This window comes from Physella acuta, unplaced genomic scaffold, assembly GCF_028476545.2.
Source record: "Physella acuta isolate Inbredline_101_S28 unplaced genomic scaffold, ASM2847654v3 ptg001353l, whole genome shotgun sequence".
In the NCBI taxonomy this organism is placed as follows: Eukaryota; Metazoa; Mollusca; class Gastropoda; family Physidae; genus Physella; species Physella acuta.
This window is the reverse complement of record NW_026732868.1, coordinates 1-22,425: the sequence shown is the minus strand read 5'-3', so window position 1 is coordinate 22,425 and position 22,425 is coordinate 1. Positions and strand designations below refer to the sequence as shown.

General features: G+C 34.3%; 3 protein-coding genes and 1 pseudogene across 3 annotated transcripts; 1 reads left to right on the top strand and 3 right to left on the bottom strand.

Moving 5' to 3' along the window:
- Nucleotides 1-5,866: 5,866 nt before the first annotated feature.
- LOC131926949 (gastrula zinc finger protein XlCGF52.1-like) lies at nucleotides 5,867-6,923 on the top strand. Its single transcript, XM_059282557.1, has one exon. It carries the CDS (start codon nucleotides 5,867-5,869, stop codon nucleotides 6,914-6,916), a length of 1,050 nt encoding a protein of 349 aa, XP_059138540.1. The 3' UTR covers nucleotides 6,917-6,923.
- Nucleotides 6,924-9,481: 2,558 nt separating this feature from the next.
- On the bottom strand, nucleotides 9,482-12,674 carry LOC131926951 (acidic phospholipase A2). The gene is made up of 5 exons (XM_059282559.1): nucleotides 12,578-12,674; nucleotides 11,758-11,814; nucleotides 11,154-11,322; nucleotides 10,620-10,726; nucleotides 9,482-9,775 (listed from the first exon to the last, which is right to left on the bottom strand). Exons 2-5 carry the CDS (start codon nucleotides 11,792-11,794, stop codon nucleotides 9,657-9,659), a joined length of 432 nt encoding a protein of 143 aa, XP_059138542.1. The 5' UTR covers nucleotides 11,795-11,814; nucleotides 12,578-12,674; the 3' UTR covers nucleotides 9,482-9,656.
- Nucleotides 12,675-14,646: 1,972 nt separating this feature from the next.
- Nucleotides 14,647-16,561, bottom strand: LOC131926946 (ER membrane protein complex subunit 8-like; annotated as a pseudogene).
- A 455-nt stretch (nucleotides 16,562-17,016) lies between these two features.
- LOC131926947 (basic phospholipase A2 PA-5) lies at nucleotides 17,017-21,560 on the bottom strand. Its single transcript, XM_059282555.1, has 5 exons — nucleotides 21,540-21,560; nucleotides 20,390-20,451; nucleotides 19,450-19,618; nucleotides 17,647-17,753; nucleotides 17,017-17,222 (listed from the first exon to the last, which is right to left on the bottom strand). The coding sequence occupies exons 2-5, from the start codon at nucleotides 20,424-20,426 to the stop codon at nucleotides 17,104-17,106; spliced, it is 432 nt and encodes a 143-aa protein (XP_059138538.1). The 5' UTR covers nucleotides 20,427-20,451; nucleotides 21,540-21,560; the 3' UTR covers nucleotides 17,017-17,103.
- Nucleotides 21,561-22,425: the final 865 nt, after the last annotated feature.

Below are 22,425 nucleotides of genomic sequence, written 5' to 3'. Positions count from 1 at the left end.
AAAGTAAACATACACAAAGAGTAATTAGTAATCAAACACATGCAAAAACATTTAAGGTTCTTTAAAATGATCAGAGTTTCTTTGAGGCATCTTTTCGGGGGGAGGGGGAGGGTGGCTTTATCCCCCAAACGAAATGGAAATTATATAGAGAATATATACTTTTAACAGTGTCCGCCCCCCCCTCAAAAATTTCAGTCCCCCCCCCCCCCGAGAAAAAAAAGTGTGGAAGAAACACTGAAACTGATATATAATTTTAAAGTTAGTCGGACAGATTATGTTAAACATTGAGAGATTCTGCTTTTGTCCTCAGAATTCTGCAAAACAATTATGATTTCTAGGAAACGCATAACCGACCTTCAACCTTATAAAGAAAAACAAGTTATTAAAAAGTCTAGTGACAATTTAAGCGCAATTTCCTTATGTTATCCATAACAATTTTAAATCGAGATAAATCATAGCTCCTCCTCCTTCGCCTGCGTCTCGCGCAGTTCGCTGCTAAGCCAGCCAGATTTACCCTTCTTCCCTTCGCCTTCCACTGCCTTCTTTGCTATATAGTACTGTAATGTATTATGTATAGTGTAATTTCAAATAATGCGGACGTGTAGGGGGTGTTAAGTTGTCGCGCTTTTAAAATTTTTTTTGTGACCGAACGAAAGGATATTTTTGAAAACTTTCTTCGGCAATATTGTTCTAAATTATGGCAGGAATCGATTGGTAAATGTTTCAAGTCGCTAAGTGGTCTGGTTGCCGAGATATGGGCAAAAAACTGTTTTTTTCGAGGTTTTTTGGCTTTTCCGGGAAATCCAGGAAGGAAACCCGGGAATTTTTTTGGCCCACGATCATCCTTGGAACTTGCTTAACATTTTTGCTTTGGAACTAGTCCTCGATATTGCTTCGTTGAGGAGGAGATACGACTTAAAGCTGCGGACATCCATCCATCCATCCATCCATCCAACCATCCATCCATCCATCCATACAGAAATGACGGGTTAATAAACGCAATTCTCCAGAATGGAAATTGCGCTAAAAATTGCCTACCTTAAAAATAATTCTACGCTACTTGCAAAAATAACCCTAGGCCCAATCGCTAACTGGGCCCCACACTAAACAGCATTAAATCACCTGGTAAAAGTAAAGTTTCCCTTTCAAACCTGACGGTCTATGGGGCAAGTGAAGTAGAGTTCACTTGTTTCTGTAAACTCGGCATATGAAGAGATAGTGTAGTCAGCACTATGCCCAGCCGCCTTTACTCTCACTAACGTGAGTTAGGTACCCATCAGGGTGGACTCAGGGATGGTCTACTGACTTGAACCCGGATTCGAACTCGAGACTTACGGGTTAGCAGTCCAACTCTCTACCGCTAGACCACTCCGTCCCGGTGCCCGGGGACAAACTTTCAATTTGGCGCCCCCCCCCCCCCGTCCCCCACGCCCATCTATATGCAAAACTGCAAGTAAAATGAGCTTTTAAGTTTTTTTCAACCCATTTTGGCGCCCCCCTTGAGTCAGCACCGGGGGACATATGTACCGCCCCCTCCCTCCCCACTCGCTACGCCTCTGAACAATCCAGTATTAACGCATCGAGAGTTTTCCGGGAGGAATATGTGGACACATCCCACTCAAAGAGAGAAGTCAAGACAATCTGCATGGACGACTTAATCCCCCTGATGTCGGGAAAACCCGTCTACATCAAAATGGACATTGAGAAATCGGAACATTTCGCGCTGATGAGTGCGCACCGTTTCTTTAGAGAAGTGGACGTGCGCGTCATGCAGATGGAGTGGCATAAGCGCCTCCCGGAGGAAAGTACCCCTGTTTTAGAGTTTATGGACCTCCATGGGTACGCTTGTTCGTTCAACAGCACAGTGTACGTTCCTGTGGACCCTACCAAAATTGGCAGGAACATCGATGTGTTTTTCATGAAAAAATCATTTTTTAACATTGTGGAATAGACTGGTTGAAGAAAAAGAATAACATGTTAAGGTTTTGATATACTAGACAGCTAGCGAAGATTAATCTAATAAACCAGTATTACATTTTATTTAAAAAAAAACGTATGATGAAGGACGTTTTTAGTATATTGGTACATGCAGGCACACACACAATACCACACTTAATATTCATATGCAAACTTGTACACATTTAAATAATCAAGGTCTTTACATTCATCCGTCAGTCACTTAAACAGACATTAAAACTGAGCTGAAATAGAAAAAAAAATTATATTTCATACTTTTACAAGCATTTTTGTAATATCGGTATGCCTAAATAAAATCTTATGTAGACCTTTCACTTACCGAACTTTATATAGAACCATGTGTGTGTGTATAGCATTAAAAAAAACATGTGATCATTCACACAGGAGAGAGACAAGAATGTGTTGTTTGTCAAAAAATGTTTTCTCTCAAGTCTATAATTTAAAGCGTTGCTAGTTAACACACAAGCTTGTCACTATTCAGTTGATCCATAATTGTATTGTTTAACTTTAGAGGGAACTACACATTAAACTAGCTGTTGTCATTTCAAAGATATGTATTATTTCTTTCACATCGTTTTAATCACATGTGGTTTTTGGTTTGTCTTATTTTTCAATTGTATGTGTAGCAGTTTTGTGTAGGATATTTTTAAAGGTTTTATTGCGCTCAGCGTAATGTTGTTACTTTGCAGTTTGTTTATATGCTATCAATTATAATTTTGTATTAGGCCTAATTTGATTTATTCTGCTTTGTAAAAAAACTTTGGAACGGGATTCACGTAATAGATTATTATTATGTCGTCTTTGAAAGAAACACCGTAGGCTTAGATCTATAGTGCTATAATCATAAGGGAGCCGCATCATAACAACATGAATATAGTCTTTTGCATGGAACTCATACAAAATGAATAATCATTTGTTTAAGTTTAGTGCACTCAGGGGCGGAACTACAGTGACACCAGACCCCGCAATGCGTGGGGGGGGGGGGGGGGAGGTGGGGGGGGGGGGGGGGGGTTGGGGGGGGGCACGACATTTAGGGGCCCACAGCAGACCATAATATATTTTTTCTATAGTTAAAAATTATCTATTTTTCTTGCATTTTTGACTTGATGGTTGTTTTGTAAAACGATTACTGTAGCTGCGGTTGGATTATCTTTATTCAAAGACACCACCCCACGCTCTTGTAAATTCTTTTTCCCTTTCTTTTTAAACCACTGTGAAAGCCGAGTCATTTTTCACCTACAATTAAACTTAGCAAAGATAAGCAAACGTTCAAACCACTTCCATGACATATTTCCATTTTTTTAATAGTCAAATAGGGGTGCTCATAAGCTCCTATTAATAGATTTGTACTAAACAAATTGAAAAGCAATTACTTCTCTTAATTATTTTTTTATATAAAGTACTTACTAAAGAATGACATTGTATAAATAGGAAATGTATTTAATTATATGAATAAAAAAAAACAACATAAAAATAACCATAACACGAGACACCATTACTTCTGCAAAGCTTTCATGTTTTATATTCTTTTGGCCAACTGAATGTTAAGAGGGCCTATAGCAGAGATAAAACAACACTGATTTCACAAAACACACTAATGCACTTACACACATGACATGAAGTTGTAATTTGTTTTAATTTAAGAAAAAACACTGAGTGCACTCACACGTTGATACATAAGTAATTAGTGTCGTGGTTTTTGTAATTTTTATTTTAAAGAAATGCAAAACTGTATTTTCCGTCACAAATAATATGTCTTTTCTCTTTAATTGCGTAGAATATTGTTACAAGTGCCAGAAGTCTAAGCTGACAAAGGAGATGAGCTTTCATAAATTAGTATACACAATAAAAATGCGATTCTGCTTTTAAATTTCAGCCAGATATAAATAGATCAAAATAAATGAAAGCAGTGTGAGGCCAAGTTTTGGAAGTAAACTCCAGTTTGATAGTTTAAGCTCTACTGAAATCTACTCTTACTTAACTAGATTCTAGATCGAGCATCTAGATCTAGATCTAGATATCTAGATCTATAATCAAACTTTTGAAACAAGTAAGACGAGTAGGCCTAAGTAATTTTTATACAATTGATTCAATGATTGGGATTAGTAAGTTTTAGCCTTTATTAATTTATTTAACTTTAGGGCCTAACTAATTTAACTTTAGTCTTTAGCAGTTAGCAGATTTAGGATTTAAAAAAAAATTAGGCCCTGCCTTTTTTAGGTAGATCTAGATCTATATCTAGAATAATCTAGATCTAGGAGTTTTAAGTTTACTCAGTTTAGGACTTAGATCTAGATCTAGAATCTAGAACTAGATCTAGTTCTAGTTACAGTTAGGGCCAGGCTCACTTAGGACAGGTGCGTCTAGGGTTAGGGGCCGGGGCTATCTTAGGACCTGAGTCCGAATAGGCACTTCCATTCTAGTTCTAGATCTAGGCTAGATCTAGATTCTAGATCTAGAGTCTAGAATCTAGATCTAGTACTAGAATTTAAGTCTAGTAGACAGTAGTAGAATCTAGTTTGTTAGTAATAAAATCTAGAATCTAGATTTAGTAGTTGGTTTATTTACTAACTAGCTGTAGTGTATCTTAGACTACAAAGATCTAGATTTATAGGCAATTCTAATCTAGTACTAGATCTACTACTAGATCTAGTAGTAAATAAAAAAAAAGTAGACACTAGATTCTGAGATTACTGAAGCCAACAGGGATGTCTTGGGAGATTGCAAAATTAATAGCCTGGGATCGGACGAAATGGAAGGAAATGGTGGAGGCCCTATGTTCCATAAGGAGCAATGAGGACTAAGTCAAGTCAAGATTCTGAGATTCACTTCTAGATCTAGATCTACATACTAGAATGATTACTAGAATCTAGTGACTAGATTTTGAACCAGATCTTAGAGATCTAGTAGTCTAACTACTAGACTTTGACTTACTTAGCTGATAAATTTTGGTCTAGGCTAGAGTAAGGGAGATTAGAATCTAGATCTAGATCTACTCAGTCTAACTCAGTGGCTTAGTGGAAGTCTTAAATACTAAAGTTAGTCTAAAATTATTCTAGATTAATTCATTTCAACCTAGATCTAGTATCTATGTATTCTATGTAGGTATCTTTTCACTCTGTACTTTAGCTAAAGGGGGCCTACTGTATGTTCTACAGTCTTACTTAGTTATATTTTACTATATCTAGATCTACTTCTTGTTAGTTAGGCTTATTTGTATTATTTATTACGAGCCGACCTGCGGCATATCATACACCGCTATTTAGTTGTTTTATTTTCTACTTTTCAGTAATTCATAATTTGTGAAATCGACAGTACCAATGCTGCCACTGAAAATATTTGCTTTAGAACACTATCAGTAGGTCGCTAAGGACAATACTACCCCCACCCTCCTTTCCCCCAACCCCTACCCTACACCCCCCCCTCGTGAAAGCAGCCTCCTCTTAGTTACCTCCCCATAGTTTAAAATTATTTCAAACTAAATTATCTGCCCCTAATAGCCGTCACTAAACCCGGCTCTACGAATGTAAACAAACATTTAGCGTGAACCACAGCTCACCAGACCATGTAGGGGTGGGGAGGTAGGGAGCGCGCTTACAGCTTGTTTTCTTGCGTCTCCCAGAAGTGAATTATATATATAGATTATTTTTGACACTGATTATAACAGCTGGAATATTATATTTTTAAAATCTCCAATGCATAAGTTGTAGGCTTTTTGTCTGTGGTATGACCTTCCACAGTTTACTGTAAAAATTTTTTACATGATGCTTCCCCATATGTCTGTTTACCATAAGTAAATTATTTAAAATTGAGCATTACTTAATATTGTCTTTGACTTTAAAAATCAAAATTTTGAAATTTTTAGATACCAGTCTAGAGCTAAAGAGAAATGGAAAGAGAACATAGCTTGCCATTACTGGGTAAATATGGATCAAATAAGGATATTGATTCTGATGTTTTTACTAACTTTTCAAATGATGAGGATATCAAGCCAGATATATCAACCTTATCAACTTCTCAAGATGCCATATTAGCTATGGGTGATATTAAGCAAGAGGTTTCAACATATTCAATTTTTAATGAGATGGAGGCTGATGTATCAACAGGTTCAACTTCTGAGGATGAAGCACCACATGGTCCAATCATGCAGCTAAGTAGTTCACAGAATTCAATTATTTATCATGAACACTCTTCTCTTTTGGAACCAGAGTTTAATATGAGATCACTAAATCTTAAGTTTATGCACAAACAATCAATACAAAAAAATAAGAAGACTTACAACTGTGATATGTGTAATAGAAAATTAGCACATATGGATAGCATTAAAAAACATGTGATAATTCACACAGGAGAGAGACAAGAATGTGATGTTTGTCATAAAATTTTTTCTCTAAAGTCTATCTCTCAACATAAAAAAATTCATTCTGGAGAAAAGCCATATGAATGTTCCATGTGTCCTAAAAAGTTTTCTCTGAAATTTAGTTTATTAAAGCATTTAGCTAGTCATTCCGAAGTTAAGCAGCATGAATGTGATGTTTGCTGTAAAAGATTTCTTCACAAAACTGCTTTAAATAAGCATAAAAAAGTACATTCTAAAGAAAAGCCATATGAATGTGAAGTCTGTCATAAACAATTTATTGAAAAACATCTTTTATCAAGACATAGTAGTATACACTCTTTAGAAAAACCATACAAATGTGATGTTTGTGATAAAAAATTTGCTCTGAAAGGTAAATTATTGCAGCATAAGAAAATTCATTCTGAACTTCAAGAGCTTGAATGTGATGTGTGTCAGAAAACTTTTTTTCACAAGAGTTCTCTAAATAAGCACAAAAAAAATCATACTTTAGAAAAACAACATGAATGTGATATTTGCCATAAAAAGTTTGGTCAAAGGTATAGCTTATCTAGACATCAGAAAATCCACTTGAAGGAATAAAATGGTATTTTATAGTGAATAGAAAAATATGGTAATATTATAAAAATAGAATTAATTTCTGGAAAGAAATGCTTTTGATGGATTGTATCTTAAGAATATTCTCTCACAAATTAGGCCTAGTCACCTAAAATTTCTTTTAACACTGATATTTTAGTTGTTTTACTAACAAATGTTTTGTTTTAAGTATTTGTTTTCTGTTCAAGAAATACAGATTTTGTTAATACCCACTATGGTTTTTTTTCTAGAACAATCAAACACTATAGCGAACACTGCTTGTAATTTTTTGATGTTTGAGCAGTCTTGCTGATTTTTATCATCTGTCTCAATGTTCATTGGCTTTAAAAGTTATTGTTGAAATTAATGTTATCTTGTTGTATGCTAAATAATGCCTGATAAATATTATTAACATCTCTGTATTACCTTTCTTCTTCCTTTGTGGACCCTGGGGGCAACGGGCTGTAACCACACCTCTCCACCTGACTCTGTTTTGGGCAGCTATCTTTATAATATATGCATCCAGTAAGACAGTATTATCCTGCATACTAAAAAGAACTATATATGTCAATATAATATCACCTGATTTTCAAAATATTTTAGTCATTGTGGTGTTTTACTTTTAATCTTTAAATCTATGTGAAGTAACTAAGCTAATCTGCCTGTTAACTATAATCTCACTAATTGATGTCAGCAACTTAAAGTAAATGTATTACATTTATTTAGTACTTTCTTTACTAATAATAAAAAGAAAAAACTGGAAAAAAGATCAAAGTAACATAATCTAAAAAACTAAAGATACATGCTACCGAGCTTGGAAACAATCACTATTACTGCAATGAATATTTTAAAGTTGTGTACATTAAGTTACTAGCTGCTATAGCTGAATAATTGCAAAGAAAAATTGCTTGTTATGAATGTAATAAGGATATTTTGTTATTGGTGGCTGTTTAACATTTACACTTGTTAATTGTACATGCTGATAGTTGTATTAATGCATCTGAATTTCTTTTTTCTTGTTACTTTTTTTTTCAAATGGCCATTTTTCCTGGGACTTTTTATTTGGGAATTGTTACCCACTCATGGCACTTGTCTAGTGTCAAGCTAGAAATTCCCGCCAACATTCTCAAAGCTCATTGAATTACGTAATCATAAAAAGGAATGTTTGTTTAATCATTATTAGGGATAAGCCGTTTACCCGTGTTCGACAATTTATAAAATGTATAGGCAAAAAGCAAGATTTCGTCCTCTGTCCTTCCCTTTTCATTCAATAGAACTTCTATTGAATGAAAATAGAAGGACATTATTAGAAGTTAGGAGGCTTTATTGTGTCTAATTGGTATCTGCGAGATGGGGTCCAATATCATGTTAGGTGTTAATTTAGTGGGTGGAAATGTCCTAGAATTATTTAATTTAGTAATTAAATGGTTATTCTATTTTTATTTTTGGAGTCCTACCCTTTCTTTAATGTAAGAGCATATTTTTTTTATGCTTCTACCAAACATCTCCATTTTCAAAGTTATTTTTTAAATTGCTATACAATAAGGTTGCAAATACTTAAAAAGTACTATAACAATAATTTATTTTTCGAAAGTACAATCTAAATACACAGATTTGCAAATACTAATAAAGCACTTTAAACATATTTTATTTTTTGAAAATAGAATCAAAATACAATTGTTTGATTTTGGCCCAAAATATTAATTTTTTTTCATCCACTAAAAAAAAAAACAACAACAAACAAACAAACAACAAAAACAACTTACAACAAAAAACCAGACCTAGTTTGACGATGAAAAAAATCAAGGACAAGTACTGCGCCGTGAAGGATGCAGCTATGTGTTAACAGGTTAAATGTTTTGTTGAACGATATAACAGTATCATGTCCTAATCTCATACACTTGTCTAGCCATTTAAATACTTTATTTTAATAAAAAAATATAATTTACTTTTGAAACTAATATATTTATCTGGTGCTCAGTAATGTGCTTATGTAAATAAATCGTAATAACGAAACATTTTATGTTAATTTATTCCAAAATATTTTCAAAGTGCAATAATTTAAGAAATATTAAAGGCACGTTTATTTTTTTTATTTTTTTTATGAACTGCTTAGCTCAAAGCAGTATAAAAATATTATTACTCTTTTTCTTGCTTTGTTAATTGCGAAATTGTAGATTTCTTATAGCACAATTAAATGTTACCGACCAGCAAGTTTCACGGGCGCAGTGGCCCATTCTGGTGCTGGGGGCTAACTATCTATTTACGCCCCAAAATGGGGGGGGGGGGGCGTCTATCAACATACATGACGATGTGGGGGGGGGGGGGGGGTTGAGGTATTTTGCATTTAATAAAAATATGTTAGAAACAGTACTTAAGCCTTTATTTCACGTTTGAGAAAAATTAATAAATTGCAATAGACATTGATTCAAATACTCTATGTTGACCGAACTTAGTCTGTATTTTAGAAAAAAAATTGTTAAAAAACAAACGGTATAAGTATTTCTTTTTAAACATGGCTATTTATGTTATTATTTTGCATTATGATAAAGGATTAAAAATACAATTCGCTTTATGTGTGAAGTTTTGTTTTACTGTTGTACAATGAGATAAATGGTTAAAGGCACTAAGATTTTTGTTGTTCATGATCAATATAAAGTATTTCTAAGAAGTCTCTGTTGCTACAATTCCTAGTTGTTAGCGTGGCTGTTGCTGTAGCGTCAAGTCTTTGCAGTCGATTGATGCACTAGCAGTTGTCGTGGTTGTAGTGGTAGAACCTGCCGTCGTATGGTTGTGCGGCGACGCAGTTGGCGAAGTCGATGTCGCACGTGCACGCTCTGTCCGCACACGAAGATGTGTGGGTGTCTGAAAGAATGGGCAATGGTCTATTTTAATATCATATATCATAGAACAGAAAGGCTAGATTCGAATCCCCAAGGAAAGAGGAGAGTAAGCAGGCCAAAACAAAGTTGGACAATTTCAGTTGTAATGAAGCAAAAGCTGCCGTAATGTGTAGGATTCGCACAAAATTCAGTACGTTAGATAGGTGTGTTTGCGTCCCTATGCTAGGCAAAGGGATCCACAGAAATGATGATAATGGTGGTGATAATGACGATGAGAACACAAATTAATGATATCTTTTTTTTTACTTTTGAGAAATTAAAAAGTGAAATACAGTATTTCGTATGTCAATCCTCCATCAGCCTCTAACAAAATCCTGCTATGCCACTAGTTATATTTACATCTATCCTAAGATGACACAAGTATCTGTCCACAGTAGAGACTCAAAGCAGAACGTTTGCTATTCATAACCAACCACACAAGGATGTAGTGAAAAGGAAGGAGTAAGTAACAAGGGACAGACGTTTATGATAATATAAACTTACAAGTAAAAGGGAAGGCGTGGTCGTAAGGTAGAGCGTGTGATTTCTAACCCGATGTAGCCAATTTCGGGTACCAGGCCTGAATCCGACAACCGTCCCTGAGTCTACCCTACTCTGAGATGTACCTAGCTTACTTTACCAAAAGGCAGCTGGGCATAGTGCTGACTGCATAATCTTTTCTTATGCCGAGGTCACGGAAACAAATAAACTATACTCCAAAAGTTAATTTCCGAATTAAACAAAAAAAAAAAGACAGCTAAAAGTAAATATTATTTTTAAAGGTCTGTAAACTAAAGGGAGATAATCAAATTTTGAAAATAACTTACTACAGTGACAATTATGCCCAGAGCAGGTGTAATGATAGGTCACGGCTTTAGGATTACAACCGTGGACACTCAGTGCATCGTAGCAATCGTCATGCACCTGGCAACACCTGCAATACACGTCATCTCAGGTCAGTCGATGAAAATGATATTAATCGTTTTATGGTCGGTATGGTCTGACACTCACCATCAGTTTACTTGGGTTAATCAATTTTCTGTATACTTTGGTTGTTCTCCTTTACACGCTCGAGTTATAGACTGACTTACTTAGCCAATTATTAAATACAATTTGTATATTTGAACGTGTGTGTGATGCATGTGTTTTGTTTACTGTCTTTTAAAATCCATTTCAAGCTCGTATACACATTACTACAGACACACCTCCCGTGAGAACTTCTCGCTCCATCTAAACACACTCAACCTTGGGTAACAACTATACACACAAAGGAGGGTATCTGTCGTTCGAGCACACACAACAGACACATGCAATCAGGGGACATGTAAGGAACGTAACTATACGCAATTCTATTATTTTACCTATCCACTTCGTCAACGGGGGTACCAAAGCCTCCCTCTCCACAAAAGCATCCATATCCGTTGTAATTCAGGGCTGCGTTTCCGGTGACGGTGCCGAGGAGTATTCCAAGTTGTAGCAGATCCCTCTTGTCCGATTGGCCGCCATTGCTGGGGTGGGCGTAGGCCATAGCTGGTGAGAGAATTAACATAAGAGTTACTTTCCTTTAAAACTATTGTTTTTACCAATATAAAATAACACTTTTGAACCAGGCGGTTCGTGATCAAACTAAGAAGAGTTCAACTAGTTCTAAGACTTCGGTTTATGGAAGGATAGTTTGGTCAGCATTATGCTCAGCAGCCTTTACTTAACATGAGTCAGGTTTCTGTCAGAGGCTGGTAGCCTCAGGGACGTCCTAATGACTTAAGCAAGGGATCCGAACTCGAGATTTTCGGGTTGGCAATCTAGCGCTAAATTTTAACCACAACTTAACTTCTATAAAATTTTATACAAGTTTTTGGAAATCCTTCAATATCCAACCACTGATTTTATTAGCATGTTTTTATTTTTTTTGCGTTTGTATCCTTAAAAAAAAGAACAGTATAAGGGCACCTAACTATAACTCACCTAAGCACGCAAGCGATATGTATACAAGAAAAGACATGGCGACTCTACTGTTAGTACCTGTGGATTTTTGTAATTTATTAGAAAAAAATTGATCGACATAATTTATCTGGACAAATCTATATTATTATTTTAAAATAAATCACCTTGTCATAAAACAGAAAATAAATACAATTTTATTAGTTCTTAAAGCTGTAACAAGATGTAATTTTAGGAGGGTCGACTTTTTTGTGACAGCGAAGAGAGGGAAGGGGGGTGTGTAAATAAACATAAAAACACATGCTACCGTTTATAGACGACCCCCACCCCTGTGTTTAATTGAAGCCTTAAAAAATGCAACTTAAGTGCTTTGTGAGGGTAGCAACACCATCACGAATAAACACCACACTCTATTCTTGACTTGAACAAGGAGTGTTTGATACTAAACCTTAACACACACAGAACAGACAATAAACTAATTATACTAATTACATCTTTTGATTAGGATTTTTTAACACCAATGTTGTTGTTTTGCCAATTACAATTTGCTAATGTATTTGAAACTTTTATTTAAGTAAACTAGAACAAGTCATCTAAGATAAGTATATTTAACTTTTGAGTCAGGGTAGTTAATACAAGACAAAAGCTTTGTATGATGGAAGAAATAAGAGGAAAAAAAAAGAAACTAGAAGTCTTCTAAGCTAAGTACATTTAGCGAACCATTATCGTTAACTTTTGAGTCAGGCTAGTTGACACACACAAAAGCTTTGTGTAATGAAAGAAGTAAGACAAACAAAATATTAATGATAAAAAGCTAATAAAAAATCGACTCGTGTTTTCTTACCTCGAGTAGAATCAGAAAACCCAGTTCTACTTCTGGTGTGTTCAAATATTGTCCGTGTCGTCACGATGCACCGGGTCACATGGGAGACCTCCAGATGTCTGTTATCTGCTCCGATGCTGTAGAAACTTTCATTTGCTGGAACCAGGTTTATCTGAGAGAGATCATATTAAAGTTAATACTGTTGTATCAAATTGATGTAATAGCTGTTTTTTTTTACAGTAATTAAGAGGTTTGTTCGAAAGACCATATACATTATAGAGTGTACGAAATGTAGAGTGAACACAGTTTACATAATGAAATTGAGAGTAAACAACCTGGTTCAGAATGAACTTTGTGTTACGGATTCAATATTCAGTATTATTATTTTTTTGCGTCACTAATGTAATTTACAGTGTCAGTTTATCTTGACATGTTTGCTTACAGTTTTCATCATCGGCTTATGAGGACTGATACAGATTTACAGTAGTAATCCTTCTTTCTGTCATGTCATTTTGGAAGGTTTATTTATACATAATACACATTTTACATAATTACAATTTTATGTTTAAACCTGAAAATACAATTGTGTAATTAAATGGTGATTCAACGATCAGAAAATAGAAAAGTAACTTTGTTTACTTTTTTGGTGGGGTGGGTTGATAGATTATGGGCTTAATAATCTTCTATATATATAATTCTCTATGTGGGGACCATGCGAGACACCACCACGCTTAGTTATTCCTGCCCCGCTCTCTAGGCATATCGCAACCACCCCCCACCCCACCAGTTGTTCACCCCGAATATTTGCAATTGTAGAGCCGGGTTGGGTTAGTTACGGCTTTTAGGGGCAGATAATTTAGCTTTTAAACAATTTGAAAACTAAGGAGAGGTAAGAAGTTTTGTTTGATCTTTTCATTATCGTCTGTAAACAGTCATCACAGACGGCTGCTTTCACGGGGGCGGGGAGAAGGGGGGGAGGAGAGAGGGTATGTGTCGAATTCACAAATTATCAATTACTGAAAAGTAGAAAATAAACAACTAAATAGCGCCTATGCTTACGGCGCGGGTCAGTTTTTGGGGTGTTTCCCTGGGGATGTGCCAATAATAAATATTGCTTGGAAGATACTGGCTCTTTTGTTGTTGTCTACTTCTTTTTCTTGTGCTGGTTACGCTACATTACTTCTAACCATGTTTAGGATATTTTTCAACTATTTCTGATGAATGCATCTTGATATCAAAAGAGCCGCATGCGGCTCGCGAGCCGCAGGTTGCCGACCCCTGTTCTAGAGCTATTCTAGATTCAAGTTAGTCTAATTGTGGACTTCCTCGTGTTCTCGGGGCTAAAACATTCACAATTTTTTTTTTTTTCTTTTTTTTTTTTCTTTTTTTTTTTTTGCAATGTATTTTTTTAATACTTTTATTTGCAATTAAAACAAGTACATCAACATCAAATTTATTTTTTAACATAATTTTGAACACCAAATGAATACGAAAGGTTTTGCAAATGTACATAATGAATATTTACATGATGTCATGTATTTGATTATAAAAAAAAATTGCAAAGGATGACAGTAAAAGGGGTGAAGGTCAAAAGAAAGTGTCAGAAGTCTAGGTGGGGAGAGGAAAGGAAATTTTTCAGAGAGGGTCAATGGGACAGTGAAGCATTTTCTATGTAGGGAAACAACTTAAGTTGACTAGTTGAAAGATTCACAATTTTTTTTTTTTTTTTTTTTTTTTTTTTAAAGATTCTTTTATTTCACATGTTAAATGCATATTGTGTCATTAACTGGGATTTTTTTTTTTTTTGCATCAATTTTCCAGACAATCAAATGCAATATTTATAAAAGTAAATGCATGATCACATTAGAAGGTCCATAGAACATAAACAAATAAATATTAATAATTAATCTTTTGTAATGCTATGTTTCACATTTCTGATGATGTGATTTCCATTTTTATAGGTCCACAAAAGAATGTAAACATTCTTACATAACTAAGGTTTTTTTTTTTTTTTAAATTAAGTGGTCCTCACCATTTATTGACTTTTTTTTGTTTCTACATCAGTTGTATATTAAAACTTCACTTTTTTAACATTTGGGACAAAAAGTGTCTTCAATTTTTCTTAACCAACGAAAATTTTACAAAACATTAAATGCTTTTTGTTTATGAGAAAAAGAAATGTGTCTATAAAGTTTGCATACAGAGATTTTAAGAAAATGTGATAACCATCAATAACAACACTTAACAATTCTTTATTCTGAATATAATAAATTTTATAACAAAAAAGAGGTATGCTAGCATCATACAGACTTGTTAAACACAAGCATTACACTTAGAATGAGTTCTTCCCTATGCAACAATAGTCTTAATGTAACACTCATGTACAGACAAGCAATCACCTTTTTAAATTATGACATTCACAGCTCTCACTGGCCACTTACATGCAAAAGTTATTTTAATATCTTACAAAATGAAATTTGCATAACTGAATGGATGCAATGTTATATACACCGAGCAATCATATCATTAAGTTCCAAGTTCCTCCAATCATTCCGAACATCATCTAAATGGTTGTCAAAATCTTTTACATGTCGCTGTGCTCCAGACTTGAGTAGGGTGTAGAGGCATTGTTCTTTTTGTAACTCATCTTCTGTTGAGGAGCTCTTCTTTTCTATTTCTTTCCATCCGTTTTCTTTATGAGCAAACACTTTATATGGCTGGGAAACTGTTTCTGGTTTTACTTTCCTGTTGTCAATTATTAGGACACAAGCATCATGGAAATTCTCCTGAACTTTCTTGCCCACTGTCTTAGAAACATGATTCATTTCATTTTCATTCAAATTTTCATTTGCCTGATAATATCCAGCAATGACCAATCCTTTACTTTTACAGTAAGCATCAACGTGCAAAAGAGCGATTTCTAACATGGGTGCTAAACCTAATGACACATGGAATAGAGGAACGCAGTCAACATAACGTAATGATTTAGTCAGATCTTTATTTTTTTGTTATCCTCCGCCAATATGATGCCATTTACTGAGCTGTGGGGATATTTAGCAGCATCACAATAAATACTGTTTTAACTAAAACTGCTCTATTCAATGAAATTGACATCTTAATTTTTTATAATAAAAAAGTCTATAAGTATATGCGTTGGTTGTTCAAGTAACTACATTTTATCAAACAAATTTTCAAAGAAAAATTCTAAAGTTAAAGACAGCCTGTTAGTTTTATGAATGTTGAATTTATAATAAAATCTACATATAAAGCTAACTTGTTAAGTTAATTTGTTTACAAAAAAGAAAGGTTAAATGTGGTTAAGATATTGAATTAAAGATTTCTTGAGTTGTTTCCCCTGCTTGATGAAAAGAAATACAACTTATCTTTGGGGGGGGGGGGGGAATAAAGAACTACATTTTCGAATTAAATTATATACTTTCTATTAAAAATGTATGTTTTTTCCATTTAGTCGGGGGGCAGCCTACGTGCCCCGACGTGTGGGTTGGGGGGGGGGGGGGGGGGGAAATACCAGAAAGAATATAAACTTAACGAAATATAGTTTACAATTTGGGCACTTAAAACTTTCGGGAGGGGAGTCGACATGCTTTGAAATGCCCCCCCCCCCACCCGGAAGAAAAGCTTGATAGAAAACTGCCACCAATTACCGTTAGAGAGTCTTGTCCTGTTTCTTGTTACAGGGTTACGTAGTGGTGGCTTATGTTGAAGTTACCGGACATTACCCCTGTCAATTATGTTCAGGTCATTCCCTACACGACGTCACATAATTATCCCCATCAATTAACCCTTTAAATAAGCCCCCTTCCGCTCAGATATACGACATAACCCCCTCCCCTTGTCACCATCTGTCGTTTAAATATCAACCCTAAAACCTAATCGTAAACCTACTATCCGTGCGGGTTTCCATGACAAATGATCTCAGACAATAATCTCAGGACAAATGATCTAATGAGCCCTATACCCAGCCGTCTTTCCTTTCCTTAACATGAGTCTCCTAATGTTAAGGTAAGTGCAGGGATATTATTTTTTTGAAGATATTAAACACAATTTAATTTTATATTTTTGGGAATAATAGACATGAAAAGTCCATGTAATCGTAGTAAATTTAATTTTTTTTAAATATGGCAAGCGATAAAATTATAGTTACTTTTATAAAAATTAAAGCCGTTCGGGAACCATCGATTACACTTATTTTTTTTTATATTTTCGTATCGAATATAAGTTTGAAGTCAACCGGGATGGCCAGGGAGAGAAAAACAATAAAAGTCATAATATGCAATAGTGATATATGGTGTATAGCATAGTATTGTATTTATATTAATAAATATAATATTTGAGATTTTTTTGGTATTGGTTTTGAGTTACTCATGAAACAAAATAATAGACAAATAACTTAACTATTTGGCATACAAGGTATAGAAATGTGAACAAAGGTACGAAGATTTTGGTTTTTCTTGATAAATATGAAACATTTATTAGAAGTCTTTTGTTGCTAGCAGTTGGTGTGGTTATTTTCGTTGATTCAGGTTCTAGCAGTTGTTGTGGTTGTAGTTGTGGTACCTATCGTTGTAGGGATGTGCGGCCACACAGTTGGCGAAGTCGATGTCGCATTTACAGGTTCTGTCCTCACATGAAGATGTTTGGCTGTCTGAAATAGGACGTGACGGCTACTTAAGGATTTGTAATTCAATCTACATTAAACACATTTAAAATGACATTCCTTAAACAAGCAAATTACGCGTTGTAATAGCTTATGCCCAGAGGAAGTAAATACGAGTTGACACAAAATGCTATAAAGAACTTATTAAACTGGAAGTTTTCAAAATAATTTGTACATAGATCTTACTAATATGGGATGTTATGACAATTCTATATCTAACTTACTAAACTGGGAGGTAATCATAACACATTCGACATCTAGGAGATAGTCACATTTATTTATCTAACTTAAATGATGGGAGGTTATCAAGGCTAATTGTATATAGAAATTACTAATATGGGAGATAATCGAAATTTAATAAATCCAACTTACTAATTTGGGAAATAATCATAATTTAATATATCGAACTTACTACAATGACAAGAGTGGCCCGAGCATGTGTAGTGGTAGGTCTCAAGTTTGGGATAACATCCAGACGAGCTCAATGAACCGTAGCACTGGTCGTGCACCTGGCAACACCTGCAACACATTGTACCTCAGGTGAATTATAGCGACTTTACCTGTTTCGTATCTAAACCGATGTCAATGTTGTTAAAATTTCATCTAATTATAAAAAAGGTAAATAAAACATTGAACCAAAAAAAAAACACTTTAGCAATACATCGAGGGTCAATTTTATGTCATGGAAAGTTTTGGAATGATAGATCAGTACGTGATTGCAGAGACACTTCTCCCACGGTCGTTTCTATTTATGTCCATGGATGGCTACAGTGTGAACTTTTGACTCCGCAGCACACTAAACTAAGCAGTGAAGAGAAACCTAGTTTGCACACCTTATTTTAATCTAGTTCTTATGCCATTTTATTTTTTCCCTTTGATTATTATATATGCAATTGATGTTCATTGTTCATGTCTTTGATGCTATGTAAAATATATCAAATATATTATTATTACTGATTTAAATGTTTAAAACAATTGAATTAATAAAGAAAAAAAATCTACCCCCTCCTCTCTCCCCCTCTATCCACTTTACCCTCAGACATGATAACCCCACAATCCCTTTAACTGTTCCAACGACCCCACCACCCACCGCAACATCAATATCCAGAACTTATTTAAAGTTCTAAATCTTGTCTCTTTCCCCTCATCTTTCACACTGCAACCTTTTGAAAACTCATTGCGACCACTACAACACCCTTTCAACTAGTCAACTTAAGTTGTTTCCCTACATAGAAAATGCTTCACTGTCCCATTGACCCTCTCTGAAAAATTTTTTTTTCCTCTCCCCACCCAGACTTCTGACACTTTCATTTGACCTTCACCCCTTTTACTGTCATCCTTTGCAATTTTTTTTATAATCAAATACATGACATCATGTAAATATTCATTATGTACATTTGCAAAACCTTTCGTTTTCATTTGGTGTTCAAAATTATGTTAAAAAATTTGATGTTATGTTGATGTACTTGTTTTAATTGCAAATAAAAGTATTACAAAAAAAAAAAAAAAAAAAAAAAAAAAAAAACACAAAAAAAAAAAAAAAAAATTGGAAATAGCGGATGCTTTTTACTGACTATAGCTGCTGTAATGCCTGTTTTATTGTTTAATATATACAACCTAAATAAAGTTACAGGTTTCTTTTACTCTAAAAAAAAAAAAAAAAAAAAAAAAAAATTTTACTTACTCATAAAAAAAAAACCTTTAAAAATAAACCGGGAGTGATCTCCCCTAAACTTTAAAAAAAAAAAAAAAAAAAAAAAAAAAAAAAAAAAAAATTATTGAATATTTAGGTTTAGTAAAAAAAAAAAACTAATAAAAAAAAAAGATTGACGCGTACGACGATCACAGCTTTTGCATGTTACAAAGGAAAATATAAACAAGTTTAACAATCATAATTGCATAATGTCATTCACGAAGTAAGATGCTATATATGTTCATCGTCATGCAATATTTTAGTTTTTCTAAATAAGCTAATTATAGGAGCTTGAACATCCGATACACATTCATTATGAACGTTGCTTTTTTGACGAAAAATTGTGGCGTGTAATACAAATCATGTATTACTGTACACAATATAAAAAGTATACGAAGTAAGTATACGAATATGTACTGACTTAAATTTATATATGCGCTTTTTCATTAATTAAAAAATATAATTATGTCGGAAGCAAAGGAATAGCCATTATAGGCCCTACACATGTAGCTATTATTTTACCTATCCACGGCGTCAACGGGGGTACCAGCGCCTCCCCATCCACAGTAGCATCCATATCCGTTGTAATCCAGGGCTGGATTTCCGGTGACGGTACCGAGCAGGGTGCCAAGTTCCAGGAGATTCCTCTTGTCCGAATCTCCGTTAGTGCTTGGATGGGCACACGCCACCGCTGGTGAAATAATTAAGCTAGAGTAACTTCGCTTTATTTATGTCCCATTTTTCACTTTATTTAATAATATTGAACATGCAGAAAAAATGTCGAATATGAGGCTTCTAAGTATGCCACCAACTTCTAGTTTACGTACTTCCCAACTATTATTTTTTTTAAAAACCAAATGTAAATATTTTTTAAATAAATCGGTAAAAAATGAATCAATAGAAAAGTTACTTCCCCCATTTTTAAGTTATTAAAATTCGTAAAGAAAGATTATATAAGACTAGAAAATGTAGGCTACCTAACACAAAAATATAGCCTACATTAAAAGACGAGTATTGTTGCCTATTATTTGAATCCGTGGCAAGTTGGCCAAAACTTAATTAAAATAATAATATTATATTATTGATAGTCTATGTCTACCGATACTTAATTTACTTCTGTTGTTAGTAAAAATGTTGTAATAGCTGCATTTTGAGTACTCTTGGTATTTAAAATCTTAAAGCGGTGCCTAGAAAAAGTTACAGGCATATTTTTGTCATCAATGCGAATTTAATTTGAAAGTGCATATCTCTCCCTGGCTAACGAGATTTCAAATTTTTAGTGAGAGAGACCGAGACTTACCAGCCCTATTATTCAACATAATCACCACTGAATGCTAGCAATTGAATAGGTCAATAATGTAGCGTCATTCTTGTTGTTTTTGTATGAATTTAATACGACAACAAAGATCTGTTTAAAAAGAAATCGTATACAATACTTTACTATGTTATAGTAATAACTCACCAAAGCACAGTAGTGAAATGTAGGCAACGAAAGACATGGCGACTGTATTTTTTTGTTTGTACCTGGAACATCAATGTATCTTTTTACTGTAGTTGTAAGTCAAACATTTTATTGAACACATTGTCAAAACAAAATTAAGCTTCTCCATAAAAAACATCTAAAATATGCATTAAAATTTTTCTTATTTTCATTCTGCTCGATTGTTACGTTTTTGTGTAGCCTATACGTTCATATTATAATTGTATTTAATTAGATGCAGTGTTTCTTCCAGACTTTTTTCTCCGGGGGGGGGGGGGGGGGGGCCTTGAAATTTGGGGGGGGGGGGCGGTAGACTTTCTTCGGGGGGGGGGCTTTGTTCCCCCGAAGAGATGCCTGGAAGAAACTCTGATTAGATGTTCATAATCCTATTGATCTTTCTCCCTCCCAACAAGGCTTTTACTTGTATAGCGAACGAGTTTCCATAAATGACATCACACTGATTTAGAGAATGTTGGGGTTCTGGGTAGGGTGGTGGGGGAGGTTCGTCGTATGTGATGACAAGTGAAGAAGACATGGCTAGCACTTTAAAAATATTTTTACAGATCAATTTTTTGAATTTTATTTTACATGTTTCAAAACCTTTTTGTAAATTTTAATAATAACAATAATAATGAGAAGGACCTTTCTTTTTTCTGAGGATGGATTGACGATGGCGATGAGGATGGTGATGGAATAGTTTAATAAAGCGTGACTTCACGCACGTGATGAAACCCCTCAGTCTAAGCTTAATTAACACTAACAAATGATAGTTGATTTTAAACAGTCGAAAACGTACAACGGACACAAAAATAGATTTATTTGTCTTATGACCTTAAATTCTTTTCACATGTAATGTTATTAGCAAACTAGGATTTACTTTGACGGCTAAACTATGTAACATTTTCATTTAGTTTTACAAAAGAACCTGTAATGTTATTAGCCATCAAAGATTTACTTAGATTGCTAAAATATGTTACATTTTTATTTAGAAACACAATAACAAATAAATAAAATTCATTATCGATATTAATTAATTAATATTAAACAGTTATAGTTAACAAATCAACAACAGACTCAAAAGCGTTTGATGAAGAACCACCCCAAGTGGGATAAAATACTGCAAGTTTCCTACCTCGGATGAAAGCAGAAAAAACAGTTCAAGAACTTGCCCGTTTATTTATTGTCCGAGTCCTCACGATCAACGAGGTCACGTGAGAGAAATCCAGATGTCTGTTATCTGCTCCGGTGCCGTAGCACCTCTTATTTTCTGGAACCCAAATTTTGATGAAGGAGAACATGTTACAGTAATTTCGACTATTGTTTGAAAGAGCGAACAAACAATAATCCCTTTAGAGTGCACGAATAGACGCGTAAACCTAATTTAAATGATTATAAATAAAGAAAATACTCTCGTTCGGAAAGAACTTCGTGATAAAGATTTTAAGCTAAAGCAAGGCTAAAAGAAAGAAGTAATTGATGAAACAAATAGTGTATAAGGAATTAATCAATAAGTTAATGCGTTGGTCGGTTATGCCATCTTTTATTTTAATATACAAATTTAAAATAATTTATAAACTGGTTTTATGACTGATGCAATTAATTTATGATACCTAAAATCTCAACCTAGTAAGCTCAATGATTAATTAACTAAGGATAAATTACGCACCGCAAGGATTTTTAACAAAACAATTCTTGAGTTCTCTCCCGTTAGTAAAACCACTTAAAACTTGATTTAAAGAAAAAGTGGTTAGGAAATAAGAAGATCCCATAATCAAACAAAGATGTGCTGGATCACGACAGCCTAAATTCTTTAGTGCAGTTGCGGAACTAGAAAAAAAAGACCCCTACCTCCCTTCCCGCAGAATCGTTTTTGGGCCCCTGTATATATAAAAAATAATAAATAAATAAATTGATGGATGGATGGATAGATGGATGGATGGATGGATGGATGTATGTATGTATGTATGTATGTATGTATGTATGTATGTATGTATGTATGTATGGATGGATGGATGGAT

What these genes read in the sequence shown, in the direction of transcription:
- LOC131926949 (XM_059282557.1), top strand. Translation starts at nt 5,867, where the DNA reads ATGGAAAGAGAACATAGCTTGCCATTACTGGGTAAATATGGATCAAAT.
- LOC131926951 (XM_059282559.1), bottom strand. Translation starts at nt 11,794, where the DNA reads ATGTCTTTTCTTGTATACATATCGCTTGCGTGCTTAG. An exon ending in CATATCGCTTGCGTGCTTAG is followed by an intron (nt 11,323 to 11,757) that starts GTGAGTTATAGT and finishes TTCTCTCACCAG; the next exon opens with CTATGGCCTACGCCCACCCC. An exon ending in CCCGTTGACGAAGTGGATAG is followed by an intron (nt 10,727 to 11,153) that starts GTAAAATAATAG and finishes CGTGTATTGCAG; the next exon opens with GTGTTGCCAGGTGCATGACG.
- LOC131926947 (XM_059282555.1), bottom strand. Translation starts at nt 20,426, where the DNA reads ATGTCTTTCGTTGCCTACATTTCACTACTGTGCTTTG. An exon ending in CATTTCACTACTGTGCTTTG is followed by an intron (nt 19,619 to 20,389) that starts GTGAGTTATTAC and finishes TTATTTCACCAG; the next exon opens with CGGTGGCGTGTGCCCATCCA. An exon ending in CCCGTTGACGCCGTGGATAG is followed by an intron (nt 17,754 to 19,449) that starts GTAAAATAATAG and finishes AATGTGTTGCAG; the next exon opens with GTGTTGCCAGGTGCACGACC.